Source organism: Bombyx mandarina, chromosome 24 (assembly GCF_030267445.1).
Source record: "Bombyx mandarina strain Sakado chromosome 24, ASM3026744v2".
Lineage (NCBI taxonomy): Eukaryota > Metazoa > Arthropoda > Insecta > Lepidoptera > Bombycidae > Bombyx > Bombyx mandarina.
In genome coordinates this window covers 5,764,471-5,779,185 of record NC_143230.1, presented here as the reverse complement: position 1 = coordinate 5,779,185, position 14,715 = coordinate 5,764,471, and the positions used below count along the sequence as shown (strand labels likewise).

Below are 14,715 nucleotides of genomic sequence, written 5' to 3'. Positions count from 1 at the left end.
TGGGAAGTACGAGCGACTAAAGTCGGAGTTGATTAACCGTCTTTCCAAGTCCCGTGAAAAGAAAGTCCAACAACTCCTGCATCACGAGGAACTCGGTGATAGGAAACCCTCGCAATTCCTGCGACATCTAAGGGACCTCGCCGGAGCAGACGTACCAGAAGACTTCGTGCGCACCATTTGGGTTAGTCGTCTACCCTCAAATACCCAGGCTATTGTAGCATCGCAGTGCAACGCCTCGCTCGAAGACGTGTCGCAGTTGGCAGATAAAGTGCACGACGTAGTATCCAACAGTCCACAAGTAGCAGCAATGGGAGTACCCGAGAGCAGTGCCGTTAACGCTCAGATAGCGGAACTCACCCGCCAGGTACAGGTACTGTCAATAAAGTTAGACAGGATGTCGCGCTCAAGGCAGAGATCAAACTCCTTCCATCGGAACCACACACGCGCTTCCAGGTCCAGGACCAGGTCTGACTCAAACTACAGAAAATTCCCGTTATGTTGGTACCACTCAAAATTTGGAAATCGGGCTAAGACATGTGTGAAACCTTGTGATTTTTCGGGAAACGCAGCGGGCATTCGGTAGTCGCGACCACCGACTGTCCAGGTATTGGTCGCTTATTCGTTACAGACCAACGTACTAAAATGCAATTTTTAGTGGATACAGGTAGTGACTTATGTGTATTTCCGAGAAAGTTTTTAAAAGACAACCGTCAAAAAACAAAATATGATCTTTGTGCAGCAAACGGTACAATTATTAATAACTACGGCTACGCTCACTTAGTTCTTAACCTAGGGTTGCGCCGCGACTTTGCTTGGCGATTTATTGTAGCGGATGTCACAAGGGCTATAATAGGCGTTGATTTTTTATCTTTTTATAATTTAATTGTTGATGTTCGCAGGCAACGCTTAATCGACGCTGAAACTTCACTTGCGACCGCGGCTTCGCTCGATCATTCTCATGAGGACATATCTTCGGTACGGGTAGTATCAGGTGATTCTGTTTATCATTCTATACTAGCACACTACCCTGACATCACTCGTCCATCAGGCATACACAGTACACCGAAACATGACACTGTACACTATATTCGCACCACACCTGGACCACCGATTGCAAGGACACCACGTAGACTGGCACCAGACAAATTAAAAATTGCAAAGGCTGAATTTGAGACTATGCTGCAAAATGGTACTTGTCGACCGTCATTATCACCATGGTCTTCACCACTACACCTCGCTCCGAAAAAAGATAATGGCTGGCGCCCCTGCGGGGATTATAGGATGCTCAATGCACGCACCATACCAGACCAATACCCCATACGCCATATTCATGATTTCAGTCATAGTCTCGCTGGTTGCAAAGTATTTTCATCGTTGGATTTAGTGAGAGCTTACAATCAGGTGCCCGTACACCAGGACGATATCGCGAAAACTGCCATCACAACGCCGTTCAGTCTTTACGAATTCCCATACATGACGTTTGGATTACGTAATGCCGGACAGACGTTTCAGCGATTTGTTGATGAAATGCTTCGGGGCCTAGATTTTACGTACGCCTATATCGACGATCTTTTAATATTTTCCAAGGATGAAGAGACTCATAAAAAGCACCTGCACCAACTGTTCTCCAGGCTTCAAAAATATGGCATGGTTATCAACACAGGAAAGTGTGTGTTCGGTGTCCGAAAGGTCACATTTCTAGATTACAGAATTTCTGCTGAGGGCACTAAACCTCTTCCCTCAAAGTTGGAAGCCATTAAGACTTTCCCTGTTCCAAAAACGGTCAGAGAGCTCAGGTGGTTCCTAAGGATGGTAAACTTTTACCGCAGATTTATCCCTGAAGCTGCAGTCCATAAAACGCCTTTGAATCTCCTCCTGACCGGCTCCGTCAAAGGGTCTCATCCCGTTAATTTCGGAGGCAGGGAACATCAAGCCTTTGAAGCCTGCAAATAAAGCTTATGCAAGGCCGCCATGCTAGCACATCCGGAATGTAACGCAAAGCTCGCGTTAGTTACGGATGCCTCTGATTTGGCAATAGGCGCAGTCCTCCAGCAGCAAAAGGAAAATTCGTGGCAGCCGTTGGCATTCTTTTCACGAAAGTTGAGTTGCACACAGTTCAAGTATTCCCCTTACGACCGTGAACTCTTAGCCATTTATGAGAGTGTGAAATATTTTCGTCACATGGTGGAGGCCCGAGATTTTACCATATTTACGGACCACAAGCCATTAACGTATGCTTTTCACTCTCGTAAAGAAAATTGCTCGCCACGCCAATTCCGACACCTTGATTTTGTCTCACAGTTTACCACAGACATACGCCACATCTCAGGGAAAGACAATGTTGTTGCCGACACGTTATCCCGAATCGAAGAGATCGTGCAACCGATTGACCTTGAGCAAGTAGCAAAGGCTCAGCAAGGAGACAACGAGGTAAAAGACCTTTTGGAGGATATCTCTTCCCTTTGCCTCAGAAAGGTGAAGCTACCTGGGTCACGCACAGAATTATACTGTGATGTGGGTGAGACAGTACAGAGACCTTTCATTCCGAAGCAGTTTCGACGACAGGTCTTTCAGAGTCTGCACTCACTCAGTCACCCTGGCGCCAATGCGACGGCGAAACTAGTTTCTGAGCGATACGTGTGGCCTGGAGTTCGAAAAGACTGCAGAGAGTGGGTACGTACCAGCTTAGCTTGCCAGCGCTCTAAAGTTACACGTCACGTTTATTCGCCCATCGCTGCCTTCAAAGTACCACGAGCTAGGTTCACATTCGTCCATATAGACTTAATCGGTCCATTACCGGTTTCACACGGCAAGAAATATTGTCTTACAGCCATCGATAGATTTACGCGATGGACTGAGGCAATACCCTTGCCAGACATAAGTGCCGAAACTGTTGCAAAAGCACTAATTAGCGGATGGATATCGCGGTTCGGCTGCCCAACGGACATTATTTCTGACCGTGGTAGTCAATTTCAATCGGAGCTGTTCAAAAATTTGTCACAACTGTCCGGATTTCAACACCGACGGACCACTGCTTATCATCCCCAAAGCAATGGACTCGTGGAGCGATTCCACAAACAGCTTAAAGCTGCTATTATATGTCATGCCAACGACAGTTGGGTTGAATCGCTTCCACTTGTTTTGCTAGGGATCCTTAGTGCAGTTAAAGACGACCTCCGAGCATCATCTGCAGAACTTTTATATGGAGAAGCGCTACGTTTACCAGGAGAATTTTTTAACCCCAAAGTAAGCGATACCGTCAACGTAACATACTACATGGCACGACTTCGCAAGTTTGTTAAAGACCTATGACCCACACCAGCCTCTCGTCATGGCGGTAAGCGTACCTTCATCTTTAAAGACTTAGCAACAGCATCCCATATATTTTTGAGGGATGATACATTGGGAGGTTCGCTTAAACAAGCATATTCTGGACCTCACGAAGTCTTACAGCGTGGTGACAAAGTGTTTAGGATAATCCTAAACGGTAAAAACGTCGCAGTATCTATCGACCGCATCAAGCCGGCCTACATACTGCACGATCCAGATACCACACATACACCATCACCCACACATACATACACTCACACAGATTCACCTGATACTACAGACCCAGTTGTCCTCGATGCCGATGAAGGTGTCATCAGGAGAACTAGATCAGGGCGTAGAGTGAAGTTTCCGCAATATTATAGCCCGTAACCCGGTCTCTGGAGGGGGTGATGTAGTGTAACTATGTATTACTATATTATAAGTTTGACTTTGTTTATAATAACTTTGAAATTATATTAGATGTAGAATTATTATGTTTAAAAATTATATTGATTTTTAATATTGTCTGTTTTTTGGGACAAACATTCTTTGTATATAGTCAGCAATGACGCACCGTGCGCAAGCGCTACGGGTGGCCCCCGCGCGCGCACTTCACCAGCAGTCAGTAAACTGTCTTGCCGTCGGATACTCGTATGGTTTTACCTGCTAACCCGCTTCGCAGTGCTTGCGCATAGTCTTGCTTAACTTTAAGTTTAGCTTATAGTTGAAGTTTGTTTATTTGTTTCCTCTTCCCCTTCTATGTGTTTGTTCTTAATATAATATTATAAGACAATAAAACTGAAAGTGTTTTTAAAAACTGTGCGGGTGGTTTAATTTGACTAACACTTCACAGTTTCTGCTTACGTTTGGGATTTCTTTGAATTCGCGCCTTCACAGCTTTTATCACTGCTGGAGTCCTAACAGACCGAGGGCGACCACTTCTTGACCTGTCATCTACACTAGTCTTCATTGTATCGTTTGATGGTACGATAAACGAATCTTTTGGTTATATTCAAATTTATCAGTATGTTAAAAATTTTAATTGGCGCGTAACCGCAACGACGCAACGCAATAACTGCAACACGGTCTTCTTTAAGCGTCCACTCCATATTTAAAAATGAATGAATTCTAAAAGTATACATTTTTATTTTCATGAACAATTCGAAATTCGAATTCAATAAACTTTTTTGTGGCCAGCATTCTAAAAGAAAAGTTTTTACTGTGTGACAATACTTATGACCTGACTAGGTATATGGGGAATATATAATGGAAAATCTAATAATATATAATATAGGATGGCAAGCGAAAGCATGGCGAACAGCTCCTGCGGGACAAGGATGTCGTGAAACGACACATGAAGAGATGTGATATAGAGCCCTCTCAATGGGAGCGCTTGGCAGTACAGCAGCCAGAATGGCGCAGGATGGTGAACAGCAAAGTACGAAAGTTCGAGGATCAACGTAAAGCTGACCTTGATTACAAACGCGATCAGTTGAAGGCCCGCCCACCTGCTGCCATAACCTATAATTATAAGAACGGCGTGCTTATGTGACCTCAATGCGCAAGGAGCTTTGCCGCGAAGATAGGCTATATAAGCCATCTTCGAGCACACGAGTGCCAAATCGACGGGTAGGAGTCAAAGTCGTCGCCATGGCCGAAATCGGTCGGATGAATCATCATCATAATGCGCCATACTTTAGAAAACTGGGAAGGAAGCGTTAGAATAGGTGGAGTTCAGATAACGAACCTGAGATATGCCGACGACACCACACTTCTGGCATCATCTGAAGCGGAGATGAAGGAGCTTCTGGACAGATTAGAGGCTATAAGCCTAAACATGGGACCAGCCATTAACAAAAGCAAGACCAAGCTGCTAGTCGTAGACCGCTTCTCATCCGCCCAGCGTACGGACCTTCTGGCGGAATACGATGCCGTAGACCAGTTTGCCTACCTTGGTTCTGTGATCACGGATAAGGGGAGTTGTGAGCCTGAAATACGCCGACGTATTGGAATGGTTAAAACAGCTATGACGCAGTTGAGCAAAGTTTGGAAAGATCGTAATATTTTGAATAGGACCAAAATACATCTTGTGCAGTCACTGATCTTTCCAATCGCTCTCTATGGAGCAGAAACATGGACCATAGAAGCAGCTGACCGTAACAGAATCGATGCTTTTGAAATGTGGTGTTGGCGCCGCCTATTAAGGATTTGGTTTATTAACTGTTTTATCTCTGTGAAAGTGCACAAATGTGGGACAATGAAACAAAGCCGCTGGATGTAACTTCTTGGGATCCTCCAAAAGGTCCACTGAAAATGACCACCATTTTACTAAGATTGTATTTCATCCCATATCATCTCATTTCATTTAATTTCATTCCAGTTGATTAATGTCTCAAATTAATCATCTTCATTTCGTTTCACTCCATATTATCATTTTTCTTAAAATTAAGAATATAAATTCAAATAAGACATGACTTAAAAGTCTTAATTACCAGGTCGTAAAATCCTTTAAAAAAAAATTGTGTAAGCGACACAATCATAATATGTGTATAATCTATGGACACAATAAATACATGAATCTTATTAAAATAAAATTCAATTTATTACCTGAAAAGTAGTTTATTAGTAGAATAAAAAACAAGCTACAATACTGAGTAATTACTTTATAGATTGTACTATAAAAAAGGATTTGAGTCAGAAGAATTGCTAGACATTGAATAATTGTATTTAGGAAGAATATAAGCTGCTGCCTATATATCTAAAGTAAACTTCATGGAAAACTCGGAAAAAGAAAACAAAATAACTGAAACCCCTATGGTATGTATGTAAGAGTGAATTTCAATTGTTTAAATACATAAATTGTCAAGTTCAAAATGTCTATTAAAGTTTTTATCAAATTTATTCTTATTCTGTTCTTTCTAACCGGACTTTCAAACCTGTAGATAGTGTTATTAGTTATGTTAACTACTTGCCCAGTAGATAATGGTCCGTATGCAACAATGTATACATAATTATTGCTTTTCTAAATCATCCTATGCTTATGTGACACAATCTCTATATATAAAAATGAATTGCTGTTCGTTAGTCTCGCTAAAACTCGAGAACGGCTGAATCGATTTGGCTAATTTTAGTCTTGAATTATTTGTGAAAGTCCAGAGTAGGTTTAAAAGGTAGATAAATAAGAAAATGTTCGGAATTAAATAAAAATAACAATTTTGCTTTTCCTTTGATATGTTCTCTGTCGGACAGATTCCTTTTGTTTGTTTTAAGTTTATTTTATACAAAAGTTTAGGTCGTTTATTATCGATTGAGGCACTACGACGTCTGCCGGGTCAGTTATTTAAAATAAAAATACCTTTCCGAGCTCCGAGCTTTCCGAGCAGGTAGAACTAATTAAATACGCAATAAAGATAATTTATAATTTATCACATATATCCATCTGATATTTTTAGGAACTTTGGGCGTCTAGTTATTTTGTATTGGCCAAATATATGATATTGTATTCTTTAAAAAATGTTTCGAGGGCTTAAACTAGCCTTTTTTTTCCACTGGAGAAAATCGGGCTGGTGGGGTGTGTGGGAGTCGAATCTCACTAAAAACTCCTGCCTCTCACAGCCCGCGCCCTACCCCGGACCGGGCGAGAACCCAGTCGGAGCTATTGAGATGGCGGGATAAGGTTTACGCAGAGCATATTACATCCATCCCGCTGTCCCCGAGACGCCGGACTGGCGGCCGCCAGCGACACGACCACCGGTTCCCTCGGTCGACGGGGCAAGAGCCGGCATTGATGGCGCCGCGCTACACCTTCCCTCGGAGCGGTCGAGAGAACGCGGCCTACCACGCCACCCCACACTTTCGTTTCTCCGCGCACAAAGCGGGTGGAGCCTGAAGCTCTTAGGGGGCCGGGTTACGGACGGGACCCCGGTCCCGACCCTCTGCTCGGCGGCGGCGGATTTCTGCGTAGTGAGTATAGCTTTGCCTCACTCGCCCCGCCGCCTCCTTCTGCGAGATGGTGCACTCGCAGAAGTCGAGCATAGCCTTCCAAGACTCGTCGTCGCCAAGCATCGACGCCACGACGCCAGGAAGCGACAAGTCCGGTCCTATCTTTGCGACAAGGACACGGCGCTGCACCTCCCAAGCGGGGCAGACAGCGAGCGTATGCTCCGCCGTGTCCAGGGCGTGTCCACAATGGTGTCACCTCGTCGTCGGCTCAGCTCCTATCCGGTGCAGGTACTTCCCGAAGCATCCGTGCACAGTCAGCACCTGCACCAGACGGTGAGGCGTCCTCGGCCACGATTCACCCAGTCATTAAAGACTGGGTAAACCGCCTCGACGGTGCGATATCCGCGGATGACCCTGATAGCAACAGTGCGCTGCGGCCGGCGCAGGAACCGAGCCATAGCAGCCCGGTTTCGCGGCTCAGCCCATACAGGCGCACCGTACAGGGCCATCGATCGCACCACCCCCGCGTAGAGGTGGCGCACAGCCTGATCCGGCCCCCCGATATTCGGGAGCAGTCGGCTCAAAGAACCGGCTGTCCTCATCAGTCCTAGTGTTAGTTGGGCGCACCTTTTAACATGATTAGAAATATTTATGTATCAATTTACAGGAAGATAAAAACAATGAGGAGCCTGATTGGCCGCACATACCGAAATTTAAGAAACACAAAGGGAGACTTGTGTCAGAAATGAGAGAACTAATGTACGGGTATGCTCAGCACCGTAGAATGGATATATACAAGAGGCTACTCCAGGTAGAGCTGTGCAGAAATATAGCACTGATCCACGAGGAGAACGGTTACGACTGTATGGATGTTGAGAATCGACCTAGGGGATGTGCTGTCTTTAAACATGCATACAGGGAACGGTACCCTGCGGCGAAGGACCATTTGATATTTCAGAAAATCAACAGGACCATCAGAGATTCTATGTGGCCTAATAGGCTTGGATTTTCATATACTTTAAGTAAGTCTACAGCTCTTTTATAACTGCATTTTTTTTTTTTATTGCTCGTGAAGCCAGACGATCATACGGCCCACCTGATGGTCAGTGGTATCCGTCGCTCATGGATGTAAGCAATACCAGGAGCAGCACCATGCCGCTACCTATATATAAGTATAATATATTGTTTCATAGAAAGACACACTTATGATTTATACTGTTATGCGCTGGGGTTCGGGATAAATAAAACCTCCACCGAAGTACAAATTAAACTCTATTAAACACTTAAAACACTCACAGAACATTTTATAACTTGTAATTCTCTTTTTCTACTTCGCTTCAGATGATCCCTTCGCTGTTTAGCTTCGAGTAGATCTGATTTAGATATGTATTTCCGCTTTTTTTTTTTTTTTATTGCTTAGATGGATGGACGAGCTCATAGCCCACCTGGTGTTAAGTGGTTACTGGAGCCCATAGACATCTACAACGTAAATGCGCCACCCACCTCGAGATATAAGTTCTAAGGTCTCAGTATAGTTACAACGGCTACCCCATCCTCGAACCGAAACGCATTACTGCTTCACGGCGGAAATAGGCGGGGTGGTGGTACCTACCCGTGCGGACTCACAAGAGGTCCTACCACCAGTGATTACGCAAATTATAATTTTGCGGGTTTGGTTTTTATTACACGATGTTATTCCTTCACCGTGGAAGTCAATCGTGAACATTTGTTGAGTACGTATTTCATTAGAAAAATTGGTACCCGCCTGCGGGACTCGAACACCGGTGCATCGCTACATACGAATGCACCGGACGTCTTATCCTTTAGGCCACGACGACTTCTCAATTGACTATTTTTAAATATTTGACTATTTTTTGGCTATTTTTCTCGAGCGTTCTAGATTTTACTAGTTCTTTGGACATTCGACGATAGATGGCGTTACTCTTACCGGCGTAACAATACTAACGAAGATAAATACCTTCAATGTTGTTGGTGGTGAATAATATCTGTCACTCATGAACCTTAGCAATGTCAGAAGCACAGTCAAGGCGTTACCTACTATTTTCGGACCGTGGGCTGAACCTCCTACGAAATCCCCACATCTAGGGGAGCGTGCGGGGAATGTGGGTCTGCCCCGCAAAAGCGAACCTCGGGCCCAGGAGATGGAATTTAGGACAAGCCGCCTACTTGTTACGATGATATTATGATACTTGTTTTAAATGTGATGGTTTGGTAATGAGACCTTTGAGCCGAATCTTATATTTTCTTCGTACATTGTATTTTAATTAGAAAAATGATGAGAAGCTAAATCAGATGAAATTTATTAATTTAAGACTTTAAATCAATTGGGATGAAATTAAATGAAATAATGAGATTTGATGAGAAATACATAAGCTGGGGTGGTTATTTACTTAATATTTTTCAGTAGACATTTTGGAAGAACTTTCCTCAATTGTTGTTATCAGCTTTGTTTCATTTTTCCACATTTGTGGCCGCTACACATATGCGGAACGGCTTAAACCACCATTACCTCACACATTTAAACCTCTAGAAATGCTAAATGAATATTCTAAAATAAAACAATTCACACAACGTCGTTCCTCGCGTTTCCGTCGAAAAGTCGCTATAAAAAGTTTGGAATACAATGAACAGCCTGCTGACAATATACTTTTCACAGCATAGATCTGTCCTAATGTGCAGAATTGGTTCGGGCAGAGGTTCCTAAGTACCAACCACTTTCATTTATTGAGTCCATGCATTGTCGATTATCCTGATCCCAAGGTCGGTTAGGAACCTTCACTTCTACCAATTGCCTTTACTTATCTTTGAATTTTATGTTAAATGTTCCATGAGGGGTGCTGTGAAGAATTGTTTGGAATGATCCTGTCATCTCCTTTTTAACTATCACCAAACTAGTAGTCGTCAAGTTGAGTATTAAGTGGTAGGCAGCGGTTTGGCTCTGCCCCTGGCATTGGTGACTGCCATCAGCGACGGTAACCACTCACCATCAGTTGGAGTCATCAGAGGAGTATATCCTCTGCCTACAAGAGCAATAAAAAAACTGTTAGATTTTTGATTACCTAATAGTTGTACACACCGCAATAGTGCCATCCATATTTGGTCAGACATTGTTGTAAACCATAACGGTAATCGTATATTTTTATTCGTAGGGGACATATTGAGATCAGTGAACCCAAACCAAATGCAACAGTACAGGCAGATCGACTACAATGATACAGTTTTTACACCCCAGCAAATAAGGGTACGTCGGTTTTTTTTTATAAAATGTCCGGCTTTCAATATTACTTACACAGCAAAACAACATACCCCACAAATGATCGACACCTTTACATTCTTACATACTTTCGGTAGACAGCGGCTCGGCTCTGCCCCTGGCATTGCTGAAGTCCATGGGCGACGGTAACCACTCACCATCAGGTGGACCGTGTGCTCGTCTGCCGACAAGATCAATAAAAAAAACGTAAAAAATTTAATAGTTCTAGTAAACAGTTGTATTTTTATCTCATATACAGTGATGGATTTACGCCTAGGTCTGTGAGGCCTTGGATGATTTTAGGGGCTAAATTTTTTAAATGCCAAAGTTTCAGAGACGCTAAAAAATAAACACAGACCTTTGAAAATGAGTTCAAGTCGTTTTAAATTTAAAATAAAAATGTTGGATCCAAATTAATTAAATTTATTCTTACATTAAGGGCGGCGCGATAAAGGCGGCAAGCTCAAACCTAAATCCGTCACATGAAATTCCCATGGATGACCTAAGATAAAAATATCGTATTTGTATATTTTCGCGCCTGCCACACCCCAATGTTTGCTGAACCCGATGTGTGCTACACATAAGGTGTGGGGTGGGTCATTGAGAATCGGTGGTCTAGTCAACTTTGTGTTGAATTGTTACCAAAGCCCATAATAGACTTAATATGTCTGCAACTAACGTTGATACACGGACCGGTTCTCAAAGAAACTTAACCTTGAACAGTATTGTACCATTATTGTACCCATTGCAAATTTTTTTTCAGGACATGGACACTGGATGTTTATAAAAAACATATAAAAAAAATTTCCAATAAAAAAAAATTGAATTCAATTTGGTTTTATTTTAAAACTAATATGAAACCTTTTTTGACCCACATAGTTGCTATTGATAGCAATTTGCTGTATAAAATACTCGTAGACTGTTGCCGAGTCTAGTGATTATCTGTATTTCCATAATGATCATTCCATAATAGTACAAATCAACACATTTTTTTTATGGGATTTTATGACGGCTCACTGAGTTTGGCCCCTCTTTTCTTAATTAGAATAATTAGAAATCATTCAAATTTCTATATGTTTGTTAATATTCAATATCATTAAAAATAACTGAATTTATTAAAACCGCGCTAATCATACTTTAACGACTAATTGGCCGTCTTCACTGACTTTTGTTGTTGAAGAATTGTTGAAGTTTTCAGTATTTTTTTGATCTACATAAGAAACAATTAGAGAGTATAAACGCACTTGTTAACAAAACGCTAGTAAATACAGCCATTGCCAGCTGACTGACCAAACCGGCGCGCATGCGCAATGTAGGCTTGAGGTGATGGTTTGCTTATTAGATATAAAATAATTAATAATTGGGAATTTAATTATTTTTATGATCGAACAATCACCAATAGTCGTCGAACAAACGATAATTGATCAAAATTAATTAATCTGAGCGATAAAAATAAAGATATCTAGTAAGGGGGCCCACTTAAGGGTGATCATTTGTTTAATAAATTATAAATAAATAAAAGACGAACAAATACTTAAAAATAAAAAGAACGAAAATAAAAAAGGTGGGCCAAATTCAGTGAGCCTTTTAAGACCTGTAGGCCACGTCTTATTTTAATTTATTTCTTATTTTTATGGAAAATGAAAGTATGGAGTGCAATGAAATGAAGATAATTAGTTTGAGACATTAATCAACTGGAATGAAATTAAATGACATGATATGGATATTTTAAGTCGTCGTGGCCTAAAGGATAAGATGTCCGGTGCATTCGTATCAAGCGATGCACCGGTGTTCGAATCCCGCAGACAAGTACCAATTTTTCTAATGAAATATGTACATAACAAATGTTCACGATCGGCTTCCACGGTGAAGGAATAACATCGTATAATAAAAATCAAACTCTCAAAATTATAATTTGCGTAATTACTGATGGTAGGACCTCATGTGAGTCCGCAAGGGTAGGTACCACCATCCCGCCTATTTCTGCCGTGAAGCAGTAATGCGTTTCGGCTTGAAGGGTGGGGGAGCCGTTGTAACTATACCGAGACCTTAGAACTTATATCTCAAGGTGGGTGGCGCATTTGCGTTGTAAATGTCTATGGCCTCCAGTAACCACTTAACCAGGTGGGCTGTGAATACGTCCACCCATCTAAGCAATAAAAAAAAGGGATGAAATATAATCTCTGTAAAATGGTGGTCAGTTACTGAGATTTTTTCAGTGGACTTTTTGGAGGATCCCGAGAAGTTATGTCCAGCGGCTTTGTTTCATTTTCCCACATTTTTGCCCTTTCACAAATATTAAATAGTTAATAAACCACCGTTAATACACATTTAAACCTGAAGAAACACTAAATAGACTGTAACACCAGAAAATTTCGTTTCAATTAATTTAAACCTTTTTTTTTAAATTAACGCCATCTAGCGTTTGTACGTGGCGCAGTGTGGAGAATCCGATACCTTCTTTTTTTTAAAGTTCAGTAACTGGACAATGCATGCCGTGACTATGCGATTTTGTCTGTGATTCGACGACAAACTTTTCATATCACTGGCATGCAGAATCTTCGAGAAACGACACCTTATTAATATAAAAGGACAAGTTCACTTTGTCTAACTCTCTTTCATGTAACATCTCTGGTGCTGCGAGGTGATTAAGTTCATTACTTTACCAAAGTCAATTTTATTAACCCGTGGTGACATGTGTTAAGCCAGGGTAAGTGTACTTGAATTATTCTCCACACTGAATCCACAATCTATAATTAAATAAATTTTAAAACATAATAATGTCTTGACACGTAGGTCTTTATAACGGGTACAAACTATGTACTCCAGTTAGGGTGCGGAGCGTGACCTTCTGATCACCTTTGGAATCCCATAGCACCTTTCTATATGGACGTTGCCAGAAACGGGGAGCTCTAGCAAGTCCGTCCAAGGAAGGCTGCTTGACTTCGGTAGAAATAGGACACACCCGCATTCCTAGCCTCGCTCGCATACAGCAACCCCAGTTGCTGGGAAGTGATCCCGGTGAAGCGTATTGTTTCTTTTATTTGTATTAAAACTTTCTCGAGTGTTCAGTGTATCTACCGACACACCTTCTTTATTAACTTTGTAACTTAACCTCTCACCAGTATTATTTTACTATTATTGTAAATTAACTAATTTTATACTTGTAAATTTGTGTCCAATAAACACAATATTGTTAATTTTAATATGTTTCTTTTATTGGTGTAAGTCTCAGAGCAGTAAGTGGTGGCGCCCTGAGATCCTCTTCACCGAGTCTCCTGTTCACCGGTTGTCTAGTGGTGGTGACGTGTCAAGAAGTGGTGCGACTCAGCCCCGTGTCTCTCGACCCATAGACCACCTTTTGGGGAGTGACGCGACAGGGCCTCATGTAACATCGGCATACCCAGGGGCACCCTCAGACACAGACACGTTATAAAATAAATCACACCACTTCACTCCTCGCATTCCGCGGGCGTATTCTCGCGTGTATGCTTCGGTGCGGGTGAACTATGGGCACCCGAAAGGGCGCGCGCGCGGCTTGCTAAAAGGAAACCCTTCGGTCGCTACTCTTTGAGTCGCGCCGCGGCAGGCGTTTTGGTTGCTATAGAATATTAACGAAAATACGACTTGACCTAAAGGTCTTAGTTACCAGGTTATAAATTCCCTTAAAAAAATACTACTGTCAATTTTTTGAGAACTTGAAAGTTATAATTTACAGCAAATTGATAAATGATGCCTACCTATAGTCGGATTTTTAATTAGACGAAGCCAGCTGACAGTAGCTAATGTCACTTTGTGAAATAATGTTGCTATATTTAAAGTAATAGTGATGCGTTCAGTTCTCGTTCAATCACATAAATGAACAATGAGTGTGAAGAGTTAATCATTAATTTCAAACTATAAAAGAATATTATTTATATTTTACAATAAAATTGTATTAAAGTGATCCAATATAATAATATGTTACTAGTAGTATGTAACTACAATCAGTTTTTTTTATTTTCATTACCTATGTACCTATAATTGTTATATTTTATACATCTATAGTTTCAACTATATGATGCATTGGAAATAGGACAGTCTTACAAACTTCCTCGCAATGTTTTTCTTAATGTTTAAAACACTCGGTATTTAGTACAGGTAGATACCATAGGAACATAATGTTTCGTCGAAAACTCGTTGGTATGTAC

General features: G+C 41.7%; 1 protein-coding gene across 1 annotated transcript; it reads left to right on the top strand.

Annotated features, from left to right (window-relative positions):
- The first annotated feature begins 5,865 nt into the window (after positions 1–5,865).
- Positions 5,866–11,356, top strand: LOC114241063 (uncharacterized). The gene is made up of 4 exons (XM_028171781.2): positions 5,866–6,126; positions 7,919–8,273; positions 10,422–10,513; positions 11,289–11,356. The coding sequence occupies exons 1-4, from the start codon at positions 6,082–6,084 to the stop codon at positions 11,310–11,312; spliced, it is 516 nt and encodes a 171-aa protein (XP_028027582.2). The 5' UTR covers positions 5,866–6,081; the 3' UTR covers positions 11,313–11,356.
- Positions 11,357–14,715: the final 3,359 nt, after the last annotated feature.